Source organism: Kogia breviceps, chromosome 18 (assembly GCF_026419965.1).
Source record: "Kogia breviceps isolate mKogBre1 chromosome 18, mKogBre1 haplotype 1, whole genome shotgun sequence".
Classification (NCBI taxonomy): Eukaryota; Metazoa; Chordata; class Mammalia; order Artiodactyla; family Physeteridae; genus Kogia; species Kogia breviceps.
Window position 1 is genome coordinate 28390990 of NC_081327.1, and position 18106 is coordinate 28409095.

The window sequence follows — 18106 nt, forward strand, 5'->3', positions numbered from 1 at the left end:
TATATTTTAACATTTTCACAAGGAAACAAAAACTGAAATTATTAGACCTGTAAATTTCAGGTATGCAAGCAAAAATAACTAAAATAACAGCTGCATTAAAAAGAAAGATTCAGTTCTAGCAATTTTTCTTAAGAAAATAGTCAGATAAATGTGTAAAGATTTGTGTAGAAAGATGTTCAGGGTACTTAAAAAAGCTGAAGCTATTTAAAAATTCAACAATAGAAGATTGTTAAACAATCTATGGTACATCCTCACACTGGAAAACTATGACAGCCATTATAAATGATGATGATGCGGATTTATATTTATACTGAAGGAACGATTTCACAATACAGTAAATAAAAAAGCACATTATAAAGTTGTATGTATACATATAGAAACAACTCTGGAAGGACATATATAAAAATATTAATAGTGATTAGGCTGAGGGCTGTGGGACTGAAAAGAACCCCCAGAATTAATCCAACAGTAATAAATAGGTTTTAAAAGACCACTAAGATTCTATCCTCTTAAGAGTTTCTTACGAGAGACCAATTCAAATGTGTAAAGATAAGAGTTTCGGAATTTTGGGTATCTAGGGAAGTACAGAAAGCACGGAAACAAGAAAGGTTTATTTCATTTCTCTTTCCTTAAGAAAGAAAAGAGAGAGGAAATACAGAGCCCTTCCACTTCGGTGGAAGAATTTATTGAGCAACTACTAAACAAAGCACTCTGTTAAGTATTCAACACTACATATTAAAGTTAGGAACTAAGAATCTTTGACATAAAAACTTTAAAATATCCACCCAGTCAGAAATCATGTCATCATTTAATTCTACTCACAGTCTTCTGGAGAAAATTTCATAAACCATCTGTCATCATTTAAACCACTTGGTAAATAAATACTGCACACATATTTCATTGAAATTAAGACCCCATTGATTATAAGATGTGTTCCAATTTCAGACTTCTTAAAATGTTAAAAAAAGTTACATAATTTTAAAAATGTTATCACCTATAAGATGCTTCCCAATTTCAGAGATATTAAAATGGGAAAAAAAATCTTCTTAGAGTTAACGAAATATGGCATTGTGATCTAAATCAATATAGAGAGTACTGACTAGATATGTAATTTTTTTTTAACCGAGTCAGCATTAAACTTTTAAATGTTCTCATGCAACTGAATTGCAAGTGTTCAAAAGGAGCAACCTTATTATCACATCGCTGGGTTTACCAACTGGCTGAGCAAACAGATGCAACACTTGGAGCAATTAATTTACTTCCCTGATTGTGCATGTGTGTGTATAATATAGTAGAGCAGACATCTACTTTAATTATAATTATTTTACTTCTGTGAGACAAGAAGGGTGAGATCTGGGACTCATAACATGTAACTTATTAATGATTATTATTTTAGCAGGGACATCTTGACAAGGCTTCTTTATTTAAGTTCTCTGTCACGGAGCAGAATTAGCCATCTCACTATTAGATCAAAAACAGCCAAGCAAGACTTCTGCCGTCCTTGGCTGTCTTACACTGCCTTTTTTTTCCCTCCACTGCACCTGCCACCACCTGATGTATCACATATTTATTTAATTACTGTCAGTTTCTCCCTCTTGAATTTATGCTGCATGAGGACCAGGTCTTTGTTTTATTCATTGCTGTATCCCCAGAACTTAGAATAGTGCCTAGCACATACTGGTGCTTAATAAACACTTGTTGACTCTTGAATAAATTCAGGAAAATTAAACAAATTAAAGACAACCTGAACAAGAGTAACTCTGAGAAAAAATAATTCCTTTGGCATATAGGCTAAGCTGAGTAAAGGGAAATTTTGAGCAATCAATAAACTCATAAAAGTGGATGACTGTTAATATAGGCTGTGTCCGTAGTACGCAGCAAGGTGCCTGGCAAAACAGCAGGCACTGTAATAAGTACTTATCAAGTCAGTGAATAACAATGAATAACATGCATGTCTGAAACGAGTAAGTCAGTAGTCATTTTATATGTACCTCTTTCAGTTTTTAATCTGTCAAGGATTTCAGTTTTGTCTGTTAAATCGGATTTTAAGGCAGTCTCGAGTTGAGCAATCTGTACTTTCAGCTGCTGTTCCTTTAACTTCCATTGCTCTTCATGGGCAGCACTGAAGGCACTGCAAAACACACGTGACAGGCAAGGAGAGCTTGGAAATCAGCTTCAACCGAAAATAATAAAGAGAAAAGCTTTTAGTGGCACAGAGACCACTGTCATCATGTCTTAGGAATTAAGTAAACATATGCTGGTCTGCTGCTGTTGAAACCAAGGCGCCTTTCTCAGGCTGCGGTTAGGGAACATGAAAGAGTTTGTGGGATGAGCAAAGGAACTGGCCTTAATTTAGAGCTCTAAAGTCAGAGAAGTTGGCAGTGTGCAGCTTTTGTGGGACTAGTAAAGGAATTCAGATACTGTACATACTCCAGAGGAATCCACAGTTCCAAACCTCAGCAGCAGACATCGGACAAAACCATTCTCTACCACGAATAAACCCTAATACAGAGAAAAGGGACTCCCCACCTGATCTTTAATTCTAGAATTTGAAACTTTTAAAAAGTCTGTGATAATAGCGTATTTACAAAATACTGGCCACAAAATGATAGCATTTTGAATTATAAGATGGTGATTCTGACATTAAGAAGCAATGATCATGCAGTTTTTGTCCTAAAAAGCAAACAGCAATAGGCTAAGAACAAACGGTTTTACTCATAACACATGACTGGGGTGAAAACCCAGTAAGAACACCTTGATAAGAATGATGTAGATAGAATTATTATTCCTCAAGAAAAATGTAGCAGTTTAAACTATCATGAAAATCTACTAATGATCAGACCCAGGATGTTGGAAGAATCAGCTGAAAAATAACTAAATGGTAATGCAGAAACTATACAGTAAACATTCGTTTAGGCCAGTGGTTCCTAAATGCTGGCCTACGTGAAACACTGGTGCTAGGTTAAAAATGCAGATTCTGGGGCCCAGGGATTCATAGTTTTCCCCAGGTGATAGCCAGGTTTTGGAAAAACTGATCTTGATCTGTATTTCTGCAGAAAACTATTATCTGTGAAGCTTGATATGACTGAGTAATTATCAGCAGCTTTGACCCTTCTACTTATTTTAAACCCAGTAAAGGAACCAGAAATTTACAAAATCTGGTTTTGTACTGATGATGAAGTAAATGGAAAAGAAACTTCTTATTGAAAATTGCCCTTAATGTTGCTCCCTGCTAGTCTGAGGTTTTAGTCCAAAAGAGATAGTTTTCTGGGAGGCATAGCTTTCAAAAGAACAAAAAACTATGTATTTATTTTACAGTCTGAATGTTTCTATTGCATTTAAAATAACATGACCTTAAAAATAAATGGAATTCTAAAAGTTTCTCTAAATATGACATCTGTTTCTTCGATCAGTGTTCTCATTTCACGTATGGAACCTTAAAAAAATACATGGATCTGGTATACCAACGTTTTAAGCTAATTTTATCAAAGGTAGAGTTACCTGGGTTTAAATGAAATCCAAATATGTACTTTAAATACTAAAGTAAAGAATATTCCCTTACATTTTCATTTTTTGATAAAGAACAAATATATTTCAAAGTATATATATCAAACACATACACATGTATACATACATGTGAGTGTATATGTGTGTATGCATGTGTGTGTGTCTTATTATTAAAAGTATGTACTACCCGGAAAAAAAATTAGCATGATGAAATAGGCACAACCATACATTATATCAGCCGCTAAAAATTAGAAACAGTAGTGTTCCAACAGCATTAGTACCAGCAAAAAAGATCACCAACAGTTAATCTGGCAGAAACATCAGAAGCTGTATGTGTTTAAATTAAGAACAATTTAGCAGCCTGGTTTTTCCAAACCCACAAAATACTAGTGTAAATCAGCATAAGTCACTCTGAATTTAGTCCACTGCTATCTTCCCTCTAAATTTAGGATTACATTCCACTGGAGTTTCATGAGGAATTCCTTTTGAATTTACTGTATTCCTCTATGCTTGGAGCCATCTGTGTAACTATAAATGGTAAACCACATCTGGCTCCATTTTCTTTGTAGAGGCTGTGTACATGATTAAATCTGCATATGAGAACAGTCTTTGAGAACCTTTTATTCATGAAAATGTTTTTGTACATTGCCTACAGTGACAACTGAGGAGGGGATCATAGTTGGTCTTTGTGCACATTTCATTGTTACATTATGTTGCTGGAGTGATAAAATATCAATCTGCAGTGGAATGCCCATTGGTTCCTGTGGTCATTGGCATGTCCATTGGCAGTCCATTGGCAGTCATGGGTCACCATACTGTAAATACACACCCTTGATCAACAACGTGATAAGATAAAAAAAGAGTTGAAGAATTCATCTCCACTCTAAGGTCTTTTTTCTTACAGAAAGAATTCCTTTTATTCCAATGTTCAAGGGTGATACCTTAAAATCACCTTTAACAAGAGTCTCTGGATTCAAACTCAAATTGACTGAAATCTGAAATGGATGGTATTGGGGGATGGGGAGGTGGGCAGGTGCAGAGGTTTCACAGGGTTGGTGAAACCTCCATTTTACTGTTTTCCAGGTTACTGATACACATTATAGTTGAAGGACTATTGCATTCATCAGCTATATCACCCTAAAACTATATACTAACTTCAAAAATGAGACCCAGCTGTACTATATTATAGTATAGACTTTCTCTCTGACCAAATTTCTCTCTGACTTAATTGCAAAAATTTTATTCTGAGTTTTTTAAATGAACATTTCTTAAAGTTATACTTATTTCTTGGCATAGTATCAAACATGCTATAACATATTAAAAAAGGATCATACCAAATACTAACATGAAGATTTTACCTTACCAGATGATTCTCTAATATGTCAAATAATAAACACATTAAAAATATCATTTGAAAAAGGAAGATGAGAATGCAATCTGCACATCACATTTTTCTCCTGAAAACTAGCCAATTTTGAATAACAAACAAATGCTCTCCTTTTAAAAACATGCTATCACTATGACTAACCAAACAGGGAATATATGAGTTTGTGATGAGCATTAGTTACTGGCAATGATGAATAACACTGCCATGAAATACAAGAGCTGTAAAGAATCTTGGGGAGGATGTTGATTTTTGTAGAGTTTTGCTAACTATGCTTCTGAAAACACCTTATATATTTAAAAAACTGTATTAGAGAATTTTATAGCTCTATTTACTATCACATGTGCTTGCTGGGTTTTGTACCTAAGTGACATTTTTTTTTGACACAAATGTTTTGACACTCATTATACACATTTACTTCCATACACCTCACACAAAATTCAAGTGTAAGTAGCATAATGAAGTCTGTTTTTAATGTGATAGGAAAAAAAAGGTTGCTCAAACGCAAAACATTAAAAATAAAAACGCTTCCAAGTCAGATTTACACTCTTAGATCATCTTCTAATATGGAAAGATAAAGTTTCATGGTGATAAACTAAATATGAGAAAAACATGTCTTTCTTAGAATTTCATTTATGCATTATTCCCAACTAAGTTTAACGTTTTTTATTACAAGAAAGTACTTTCAGTAAATCCTCAAATTGAGGGGAAGTAGAAAATGTATAAGTAATCACCAAATGGCACTTATATTCATGTATTAAGACCATGTTAAATTACAAGATGTTAAGATAAATATAAATCAATAAAAATTTCTAAATGTGTGACAGTCCTGTTATTCCATGAATGTTTCCCTTTTGCATATACAATTTTCCGTTGCAATTAAAATCAGAGATAGGCACAGAGGAAAAAAAAAATTCAAGTTTTAGAGTCAAAAGAAATGGGTTTTAGTCCTGTACTAGAGTCTCAGCAATGCTGTGTGACTCTGTACAAGTCTCTTAATTTTTCTTGAGTGTCAATTCCCTCATTTATAAGATATGGGGATAACATTATTTTCTCTGCCATATAATATGGTGGTGGTGTGATCTCTCCATATAATGAAAATTTAAAATTTCAAACATACAACTACTAACTACTTAGGTATATATCACTATAAACATATGCATTGTTCTATAGAGACAGAAATACCATAAAATAGGAGGTATAATAAATGCTTTAGGTAAAATTTAATCAGGACTGATGAGAGTGGGACCAGAACAAAGCACTGAGGCCAAATCATCTGGGAGGGGGTGCAAGGCAAATTCCACATAAAGCTGCTTAGCCAGTCTATCCTTGCTGGAGAGCCCAAGACGTTACTTTAACTGAGGTCTCAACCCGCTATTGGTAACCCTTAATATAATGAGCCCCTGTGCAAATATAATCAACACTAGTATAAGCAACATACATGATACATACCTCTGGAATGATGCATAATGTTAATTTAGTTATCTTTTCAAAGTAAATCAAAATAAAAGCCTCTTCCTACATTCTTCAGTATAATTTAAAACTAAATGTAAATTTAGTTTGCAAAAACATATCAAACATAAAACATAGTTAAAAAGTTAAAGATATAACTGTAGACCAGATGGCTATTTTCTGATGTTTCCGAATATGATCAATAGAAGCAACTGTTGAATATCAGCTCTAACATATATATTTCTATATAAAATTTATTTTCATGTAAGCCTGTATTTATCATTTATCAGTATCATACACTGAAAAGACTTAAAAATACACACGCATCTGTATCATTTAAGTAAACTTAGCTGTGGAGTAGAATTCTGTTTCTAACATTACCAGAAGGGATTAACTTTTAAAATACCATAATTATGAAGCAGATTAAAAAAAGAAAGTAAAGCAGCTCTTTAAAATTCATCTTAAGATAAAGATGCGTGTGTTTTTTGTTTTAAGAAATAGAAAAAATTGTAAGCAAATACCTTTGCTTTCCACCAACAGAATCACACGAAGCTAATAGGCTGGGTAGGCCAGCAGAAGAAACAAGGGCTTGGAGAGACCAAAAGAGGTTCAAATACAATCTCTACTACTTCCCAGCTTTAAGAACATAGGCAAATTTACTTAATTCTGTTTTATTTTCATTGTCTGTAAAATCGGCATTAATAATACCTACATTTTCAAGTTGTTGTGGGGAATTTATAACGATGTATGCAGAGTATTTAGCATAGTGCCTGCTAGCTTACAGTTTGCATTCAATAAATGATAGCAGTTGTTACTGACAACAAAGTGATGTGGTTTTCTTAGTAATAGACTGCTGCTCAGGTTAAAGAACTTATTACCAATCTCTTAAAAGAGCTTATTTTTCTTTTATAACATATATAGATTTCTTGCAGTCATCTGTTGCTAATTCTTTAATCAATATTAGGTATTCTGATATCCAATGTTTTGATAGAAAAGATCTCAAACAAGAGAAGGAGAGAACATATGGAATCATGATTTACCTGTTATAAAGTTTATCATAGTTTTCCTTTAAAAGTTCCCGTTCCTTTTCTAAATCATTTATTCTATCCTGCAGCTGAAATGAAAAGAAAATTACACATTAGGTGTATAAAACCACGTGGGGATTAAAAAAAACATGTGAGGAGGCTAACATGTCTTGATTTCTAAATTGCAGCTGTGAACTAGTCCACTTATATCGTCTGTATTTAATTTAGCATTGTTTTTCTTCCAAGTTGTTAAGTAAACATGAAATTAATATTTCTGTTTTAATTTAGTAGGAATGTATGCACTGCTTTATGGCAACATGTACCAAAATTCAATAAAGAACGTGTTAAAAGCTTGCTATTAAGTTTGGGGAAACATAATATTTTTTACTGTCTTCTGCGATGAATTCCATCATTATATTCATTTTGTGTTAATTTCCAGTTGGCCCCCCAAAATAAAAGGATTAACTTTTCTTTTGGTTCATGGTTCAAACAACTTGTGTCAATCACTATTTACTCTGAAAACATAATTTCTCATGTTACCTGGAATTTACAAAGAGCCAGTACTACATCTTTCAAATGAATGAACAAATAAAATCGTATACCTTGTTTTATCCCAATGAATAATATTTTTAGAAATAAACTCAGGGTAATAATTATATCTTGATAACTAAAATGTAGCTTTCTGTATTTATTTCTAGTATTTAAGTTTCATTCACCAGTATATTTTGTTGTTATAACCTTTTCCCATGGATCAGAATACTCTTAAAATTCATTCTCCTCTCAAAATTCTTTTGATGCTAGTGTGAGACACCGTAAAAGATTCTTCCAAGATGAGAACAGAATGTAGACATCTTATTTCATTTCAATTCTGTTTAAGGACAAGTTTAACAGACTGCAGAAAAAGATTAAGCTACCTGGGAAACATGAGAAGCAACATGAATAGGAAGATGAGTTTTGAAACAACTTCCTAGAAAAAAAATTCTCAAAATTGCTGATGTTGGAGGGCAGAACATCCTTCTCCTTAGAGACAGATCTATTCCTATAATTATTCTGACATCTCAAATGACTAATAAGCTGTTAAGGCTGAGAAGGTTAAGTTCCTCAGGTAATCTGGCATTTGTTCGTTTAAAAATGTTATGGTTTGCTGTCTCCTCAAGGATCCTTAATCCTTTAGATAAATAGTGGATCTAAGCACATTTGTAAGTATATTTAAGTACCGATTTGCCATGCACACAATATATTGACTATATTTTGCTGTGCTCAAAGTGCCATGCATATAGTTTAGGATTTTTAAGTCAATATAATATTTAAAATGTCTCTATTTTACTTTTTCAGAAGAGTTACAGAGAAGTGTTAATGCAAAGGACGGCTAAACTTTTTGGGAGCTTACCTCTTCTATTTTTCTTTCAGAAAATGTCATGGAACGTAACTGCTTCTCAAGACTGCAGCATTTTAAACGCTGCTCTTTAAGCTGCATGTTTAGCTCATCTCCATTTGCCATCAAGGCATCATGGCTGATCCGGAGAGTTTTTTGCTTCTAAAAAACAAAAGGAAAATCCTTTCAAAACTATTTTTGGATTCTGCTTTGAATGAATGATTACCATTGCATAAATGAATTTACTCCTGAAGTCCACGTTATATTGTTTATTCTTTATCTCACAATGTATGTAACTACTATATTAATGTGTCATTATACAATGTATAACGTCTCCATAAAGGATACTCTTGGCCAAAGTATATCATGAGGAAGAAAATATTTTAGCACAGAGTCACACAATGTAGGCTGTTTCTGTCCTTTATTTTATTTCCTCCTAGTTTTCTGACTTGTTGATAGTGACCAGTGAGTAAATTAGTTTTAGCAAGTAATTATTTTGTCTTTTTGCTGTGGTTACAGTAGTTGGACATGCTGTTTAAAAATGCTGCTGTATGGGTTAAAAACAAATGCTGACCACAGATATTCAAACTGAAAAGATCTGTCACCACACCATATAAATAGCCTTGGAAGGTTAGCTTCTAATTGTAATACAATTAAGAATTTCAATTCAGTAAAATAGTTACTGAAGTCTTCTTAATTTTCAAAATTGACCTATTTATGAATATGTTTTAAATTCAATTTTACATACTTACACTAAAGTCTTTTCCTAGAGTCCATATGACCATAACATGTAATGCTGTATCTGCTAATTAAAATCATTAAATTTCTATTGAAGTTCTTCAATTGTTTAAAAGAAACACGGCTATTGAGCTACTTGAGGCCAATTTTTGTTAATCTTGCTTATAATCACAGAACAGTATCTTTAACCAGCTTTCTCTGTGCTTCATATCTCGGTGAAGCTGTTGGCCTGAACCTCTCAAATCTCTACCCAAAAGAGGTACCTGTGCTATTGAAGACACTTGATATTCATGGTATTTAAACAAATACCTGGAGTCACTGTTAAATGGAAATCAAAACAGTCAAAGTGATAAAAGAATGCAAAATCACTTTTTAATTCCTTTCTTAATGCTGCCTTTTAGAGACGGCTTTCAGCTACATGTATTTTTAATCTCTCTCTTCCACCCATCTGCAGATAGTGTTATCAATCCCACTCTCTAATTAATTTCTCTTTCATACACCGTCATATTTATATGGAAGGTAGTGTATTACTTGCCATTAAGGAGGTACCTGTAGGATGGAAAACATGACCCAGAGTATGGTTGAAAAATATTTATCTAATTCAATAGTGAATTTAGGCTTCAGATGACCCGCTTTGCATCAATTTACTGCTTTCCTTGTTTCAGTACTTCAAAAAAAGTACTGCTTAATATGAATTTTGCTCATCTGGAATGTTTTGGAGTTCATTAATTCCAGAACCTATGTTAATTATGCAGTGCCAGTAAACAGGAGTCCTCTGATGGCACATTCCTGTGCGGCCATAGTCCTTGGTAAAACCACCATGGGGATAATAGTCTCAAGTACTGTCAACCAAAGGGTTAGGATTTAAAATAAATACACTGACAGTTGACATGAGGGGTATTCAAATATCTTCTGATACTGGTAGTGACAAAACAAAACAAAACACCACATATCAAAAAAGATTTAACAAAACTTGATTATTAATCTATTCTTAACATTGATCTATTTTGGATATTTCAAAATGCTTAGAATTGAAGATATATGCAAATACACCTAAACCTTCAGTGTTATGTACCCATATGATTCCAGATAAAAGGAGTTAAAAGTAAATTTTCTTGACATGAGATGCTTTATGATAAATGTGTTTATTATTTTAAGATGACACATTTATAAAAAGTCCAAGCAGTTAGTTATTTCTTTAGTTATTAAGTTATAAATAGCTAAGCATACAGGAAGTGAAATTATACACACTTGAGAATAAAAAGAGCAATCTTTAAAACTACTTTTTAGTGTTACGACCATTCTACTTAAAAAAAAAAGTTGAACACTATTTTCGAACCTTTGTATCTATGTATCACCATAATAAAATAAATGATCACGGTACCTCTTGAAGCTGAATAAATTTTCCTTCCATTACTGAAAGAGCATTGCTTTTCTCCACTAGCTGCTTATGAAGCTTAATCATTTCTACATTGTCCCGAATGTTTGACCTTCAATGACATAGTTAAGAAAAAGAGAGAGACAGAATAAAAAATGTAAGACAAAAGGAAAAAAATCTGTGGTGGGACTACAAGTTTTCATTGAGTGTTACATAGAAAAAAATTTACACACTTGCATATCAGTCGCTGAGGTTTTTAGTTTATTATACATTTAGGATAGACTTATTATTTAAAACCAACCAGTAGTCATTCTTGAACTTTCATAAATGCACAGACTCTCAAGAGTTTGAAGGGAGCCCCAAATTTGATGACTTTTGTCACTTCTACAATGACTGATAATATGAATTTCATATCATTTTATAGTGTCCTGAAACTGGGTACAGAGGACATCAGTCTTTAGCCCAGCTATTGTTCCACCACCAAACTTCAGACTTATTTGAAGGAGGACTATCATACTATTTTTCACTAAATGAAAAATATGCCATACAGCCACTCATCTTCCCACCACTCCCTCGAAACAAATGGTATCATAAGATTACCATTTATTGGAGTTTCCTCCTGGAGTTCAGACTTTTCAAAATATTTCCAGAAAAAGTGACTTAGCATTTTATACTAATAATGCCCAAAGCTGGCATTTAAATATGTTGCAGATGTGTCTTTAGCTGTAAGAGATCATTTAACGTCCACAGGGTATATAGAAACTCTATATGCTGCAATACTAGTTTGTATTTTTCCTACTGAGATTAAAGCAAATGTACAATTTAACAGGAAGATCTTGTTAAAGGTTAATCATAGATCTAAATGAATACCTGTTTTCAAAAGGCATTTATTTTCCTGACAGAGAAAGGTTCCTTAATTTAATATGTTTTATATTCAAAAGTATTTTAAAAATAGTGAAGCTTGGTTTTAGACTTCATTTTCTAAGAAAAATAAACATAAAAATTTTAAGTTCAGAAAATTATTTCAGTATTTAAAGTAAGTAATTTTACTTCCAAAACTTATCTAGTATACACATATTGGAAAAATTGTCACAACGCCCTACTGGAACCAGAAAATGGACTACAAAGCTCACACATCTGCAAACCAGCTGAGGACCTGAAATACTTAATTTTCCTCTTTGATATTTTAAAGTTCATTGTATTTTGGCATCGGACAGTTAGTTGTCCTCACACAGAAGATAAACAAGTCCAAGAATCTGGATCTTGCCCAGGGTACAGTCTTAACACAATGTTAAAATAATTATGTGTCTAAAACAGGTTATCTAGTAGTACTGAGCACACATTCAACAGTACACTCAACAATATTCCCCTCAGTATTATTTTTACTCACTAAAACAAAAATAGTAAGATGAAGGGAAAATATATTTTGAATAGATCTCAAGAAAATATTCATATTTTTTCATACTTATTAGTCAAAATAGAACTTACCTGTTTTCCCCAGAATCACTTGGTTTGACTGCTCAACAGTGAGTGACATTTATTGATACAGAATTTCAAACCTCTTCTTACGTTTTCAGCTGTACCTGATATTTTATTTCACTCCTTTTTAAGCATGTTAATATTTTCAAAAAGATATATACATGAGACATGTTTGAATAGTAACTCTTACTTGATGACATTAACAAAAAATTAAGCCCCAACAAACCATTCAGTCACATAGGGTCATAGAAATAGCAGGTTTTAATTTTGAATTTTTTTTTGTAAGGCAAAGGCCAGTAAGTTGCAAAAACTTTCAGTGGTCTAACTGGTGGATGCTTTCTTGAATATTTTCCTAAAGTCCTTGGAGTTTAAACTTTTCAAAATATTGACTTAGTATTTTATACTAATGATGCCGAAAGAGTGGGCACAGATACAACAGAAGTAGTATTTATAAAAGAGCAATAACAGGGCTTCCCTGGTGGCACAGTGGTTGAGAATCCGCCTGCCAATGCAGGGGACATGGGTTTGAGCCCTGGTCTGGGAAGATCCCACATGCCACGGAGCAACTGGGCCCGTGAGCCACAATGACTGAGCCTGCGCGTCTGGAGCCTGTGCTCCGCAACAAGAGAGGCCGCGATACTGAGAGGCCCGCACACAGCGATGAAGAGTGGCCCCCGCTTGCCACAACTAGACAAAGCCCTCGCACAGAAACGAAGACCCAACACAGCCATAAATAAATAAATAAATAAATAAATAAAATTTAAAAAAAAGAGCAATAACAATGTGGTACTTTAAATAAAAAGTCAGTTTGCTAGACAGTACACCTATTTTGGGATGACACAACACCTGCAAGTCTTTAATAATTATTTTAAAGTGTCAGTTTTAGGGCTTCTATATATAATAGTCATTATTATGATGGGATATTTTTGATGGCAACAATGCTGTTAAGTTGAAAGTGCAGAGTCAATGACATAAAGTACATAAAAGTTAAAAGCAACATTGTGATGAATATGGCCTGGTCTTCAGGAAGGTGTGCAATGAAAAATCATCTCAAACCTGCCAATCAACATATTTACACAGATGAAATATGGTAAAACAATGAGGGTGTACGTGAGAGAGGAAAGAGGGAAGGAGCTGTCACAGAAAAGTGAGAAGGATCTTGGAGGCAAGAGGGAATTAGAGTCAGCTAAGTGGCCTGTCCTAGACCTCTCTGCATGTGAAGGAAGGCCTCAGGTTGGTTTCCTCTGAAGAAGAGACAGGCTAATTTTATGAGCAATATTTTATGTGACCTCCACATAGTATTTTCCTGCCCTGTCCCATGCACTATGAAGGGAACATCAAATCTTCAGGATGATGACATCCGAACAGAAAGAACAATGCATAGTAAAAACATTCAGATGAACTCTGGTCATGTACCAATTCATACATGCTGCATTACACATGGTGAAATTATCTGCAAAGGGATATCAAGCATACTAATTAAGTGCTTTGTAAAAACAAATTTCTCATATTTTTCAACAAGGATTTTGAAAAAAACTATAAAAAATTAAGTTGGAAAATGTTTTTTTTTTCTTTTTCTTTTTTAACAGACATTATTTAGAATTATGCTCAAATCTTCTAAAACTATGAGAAGAGCTGTTGGCCCATCTCAAAGATTAAAAACAAACTGAAATAAATTAGATTTTATCTTGAAAAAAGTAATCCAGCTCAAAAACCTATGTGCCAAGTTTCTCTCATATAATTTGAAACAGTCAAGCAATAAAATCTGAAAGAGGAATTTCTAATGGAAGCCTTGAAAACACTTGACTCCAGCTTTGCTACTGGGTGCCATAATAAATCCAGAAACTTAAAACCTCAGATATACTGGAGAAGGAAAAACTTTCAGTGGTGCTATGTAATGTATAGTCTAATATGAAAGCTTAAGAAGCCAAAATCTTTGCTCCAGTGAAAGTTTCTAATACTTCATTTCCCAGGCACACAATTCCTCCCCGCCGCAACCCCCATCCACATTTCATTCTTTGCTGCAGTAAGGATTATGAATGCTAAAAAAAGCTTCTTGATTTTTTTGAGGCAAAAAAATGTTGTAATATAGTACTTTAACACCATTTAGAAGGGAAGGTTTTAGAATACAAAAGGTAGGCTATGAGACTCTGGAAAGTTGTTAGGTAAGATATTTATGAGATAGAACGAAGAGGTTCTTTTTGAGTAATAGTTTTAGGGTGACTAAATTTGGGGGATAAGGTTGAAAACAATCTTAGGATTAGAAAAAACTCTACAGTTTTTTTTGGGGGGGAAACAGTGGCAGACTAAGTATATCATTGAGAGAAGTGTAGGTCATTCATAGCTCTTATTAGGGATACACAGATAACAATAAGGTATCACTTATGAATAGAATTATATGAGGTTGCTAGTGAATTAAATGGAATAAGCTTCACTAAAATAGCCAAGTCTATTTGAAAGGTAATGACTGCTCAAAAATGCTGCTTTAGTTCACAGATGAAAATAATGCTCCCTGATTTAAGATTGCATAAAGGAAAACGTTTGTATGTGTATGTTTATTTGTCTCTGGATTGTATCTTTCTTGTGGTGTTAGGTCAAAATATAAATCAGAACTCAGTACTTTCTTATTCTTAAACACATGCAAGGAATGGAGGGGGACAGTTATGTAGAGCTTTCTACATGTACATAATCACACTCTTCTGAAAATGGAGGGAGCACTCCCAAGGACTGGCTGGGGACAGGAAGAACCTAAATCCTGGCTCATCTTCTTAAGGGGCCATTTTGAAGATCAAGTTTAATGGATTCTGACTAGTAGTGGGAATTTGAGAATTATATTAAAAATATCAAAAAGCCCAATGAGAAATGTAGACTCGCAGGCAATAAAGCTGTAAAAGCGAACTAAAGGTTTTATATTGTTTTTACTTTTGGATAGAATTATAGCAAATCGGTGCAATAATACAGGCTATTTCACGATTATCAGAAGCAATGATTAGCATGATACAGGTCTTGGATGAAAAAAATACAAACTTATTAAATTAATACATACTGCTTACTTAGGAGGCAAAATCTTTCAGAATACCAAGGTCTCTGGGGATAAAAGCATCTGGTTTTAAAAGGTAGGGAACCACTTACTCATTTCAGCCTCTTCATTTCACAGTTAAGGTAGCTAAATGAGGCTTAGAGAAGTAAAGAATCTGGCCAGAGTTCTTATGTGAGAGAGCCAGGTCTGAAGAGATAAATTCTTCCTACTCTTGTAAGTTGCTTCCTTTCTCTGAGATGTTCCTAAGTTTTAGCTTTCTCTCCACTCTCACAAACACACTAAACACTAGTTACTATTAATTTTGATAATTTCTGTGGTTTAAATAAAGTGCTTGGGAAACATGCCAAGCAGCTATCACAAAAAAACTTAGATAACATTAATAGTAAAAAACTTGGGGATAAAAGACATAGTATTTGAGTGTGAAAACTTTTCATTAGGCAAATTCTAAGGTATTCAAAACAACAGTAGGAACTTGTTGGATATATATATATATATATATATATATATATATATATATATATATATATTTATTTATTTATTTTTATTTAATTTTTCTTGGTACGCGGGCCTCTCACTGTTGTGGCCTCTCTCGTTGCGGAGCACAGGCTCGGGATGCGCAGGCTCAGCGGCCATGGCTCACAGGGCCCAGCCTCTCCGCGGCATGTGGGATCCTCCCAGACCGGGGCACGAACCTGTGTCCCCTGCATCGGCAGGTGGACTCTCAACAACTGTGCCACCAGGGAAGCCCTGGATATATTTTTTTAAAATGACAGATTACCTCCCTGTATAATAGTAATGTCTGCATGGTTATCCCTCGCCCCAGTTACCCTTCTATCCAAGAGCCAGATGTGCCCTCTAAATTAGGGGACTGGGCAATCAGACAAATCCAAATTGAGGGGCATTCTGCAAACAACTATCATCAATGGGCTGGAAAAGACTGGAGAACCACTCTGTAATAAGGGAAACCTAAAAGTCATGACAATTAAATACAATACATGACACTTGATTGGATATGGGATTAAAACAAAGAAAAACAAAACAGGGCTTTCTTGGTGGCGCAGCGGTTGGGCATCCGCCTGCCAGTGCAGGGGACACAGGTTCGAGCATGTGCGGCAGAGCAACTAAGCCCGTGTGCCACAACTACTGAAGCCCGCGCACCTGGTGAGCATGCTCCACAACGGGAGAGGCCACTGCGATGAGAGGCCCGCACACCGCAGAGAGGAGTGGCCCCCGCTTGCTGCAGCTAGAGAGAGACTGTGCGCAGCAATGAAGACCCAACATAGCCAAAAATTAATTAATTAATTTTTAAAAAAGAGAAACAAAAAAATAGCAATTAAAAAAACAGCAATACAGGCCATTATTGGGACAACTGGGAAATTTTTATATGGACTGTGTATTTAGATGATGCTACTGTTGTATTCACTGTGAAATGTCCTGAATGTGTGATAGCTGTACTGTGGATATGTAGGAAGATGTCCTTGTTCCTAGAAGGTGCTTAGAAATGTAGAGATGGTGACATGATATATGCACCTAACTCTCAGAGAGAGAGAGAGGGAGAGAGGGGAAGGGAGGGGAATGGGCCTGTGCCTGAGTGGGCAGAATGCAGAACAGGCTGTGTCATTCACAAACATGCCAAGGGGTGAAAGGTATGTGTGTTCACACTACTATTCTTACAACTTTGCTGTAGGTTTGCCATTTTTCAAAATGAAAAGCTGGGGAAGAACTTTGAGTGCCAGGAAGTAATCCGCGTCTGTGCACAGCTGGAAAGATGGAGCCCCTAAAGCCAAGCTGCTTGGTATACTGTGCGGCTGCAAAAGGCCTCTGTGTTTTATGACTTGACAGTGTGCTGTCAACCAAAGGGAAGGGGGCAAGTCAGTGTCTGAAATATTTACGGGTTAAATTTCCTCCACTGGGACATTATGGCACTTACATGATTTCTAATTAAGAAGGTAAACACCCTAACATTTACTTAAAAAAACACTTAGTACAAACTAGTTACACATTTGGTAAGAGTATAAACATTTTTGGATTTGAAAAAGTCAGTAAAAGGTAAAATCATCCTGATTTTAATGTTCATGTACATGTGTTCACTAGTTACTGCTTTGCAGTTAATTTAAGATGGCCTTTTTCATAAGCAGAAAATGTGCATTTTTATATTGTTTAAATTTTAATATGGATTTTTGTTCAAAACAACACAGACATTCAGGCTACTTGTAAATGATACAAGATTTTTTGCTAATGAGGCATTATGTAGAACATATGCAAAAATCACAACTCAGTCTTCCAAAATAGACCACAATAACAGGAAAAGACATGATTTTAATAAAAAAGAGCAGCACTGGGTTTTTACTTCAAAGCAATTAAGGGCTTTGGATAACCAAAAGTTTATGTCAAGCTGATGCCAAACCAAACTGGTCTATTAAACACATACTACGAAGAGTTTCTGTAATATTCTATGAAAAGGCTCTTTGCCATAAATATCAAGCACCGCACTCTGAAGATTACAACTACGTTAGGTTCATGTTTGAGAACAAGGAGTCCAACATTCAGATCAGACTTCTAGAATTTCAAATCTGAAATAATGTATCCATGAAAGAGAAGTTTAAATATGTTTTCCATTTTGTGATTTTTCTCTACAGTAAATTATACCAAGTTTTATATTCTCCCCAACATTTTTCAACAGTTTTCCATTAGTCTCAAAAAAATTTCTGTTACACATAAAATTTTG

General features: G+C 34.5%; 1 protein-coding gene across 2 annotated transcripts in view; it reads right to left on the minus strand.

Moving 5' to 3' along the window:
- RPGRIP1L (RPGRIP1 like) overlaps nt 1-18106 on the minus strand; it is a 97961-nt gene that overhangs the window by 61307 nt on the left and 18548 nt on the right. For both annotated transcript variants that reach the window (XM_067018607.1, XM_067018608.1), the window contains 4 exons: nt 10866-10971; nt 8759-8905; nt 7384-7457; nt 1992-2131 (listed from right to left, as the gene is read on the minus strand). In XM_067018607.1, coding sequence (XP_066874708.1) covers nt 1992-2131; nt 7384-7457; nt 8759-8905; nt 10866-10971 — 467 coding nt within the window. The remainder of the gene's footprint in view (nt 1-1991; nt 2132-7383; nt 7458-8758; nt 8906-10865; nt 10972-18106) is intronic.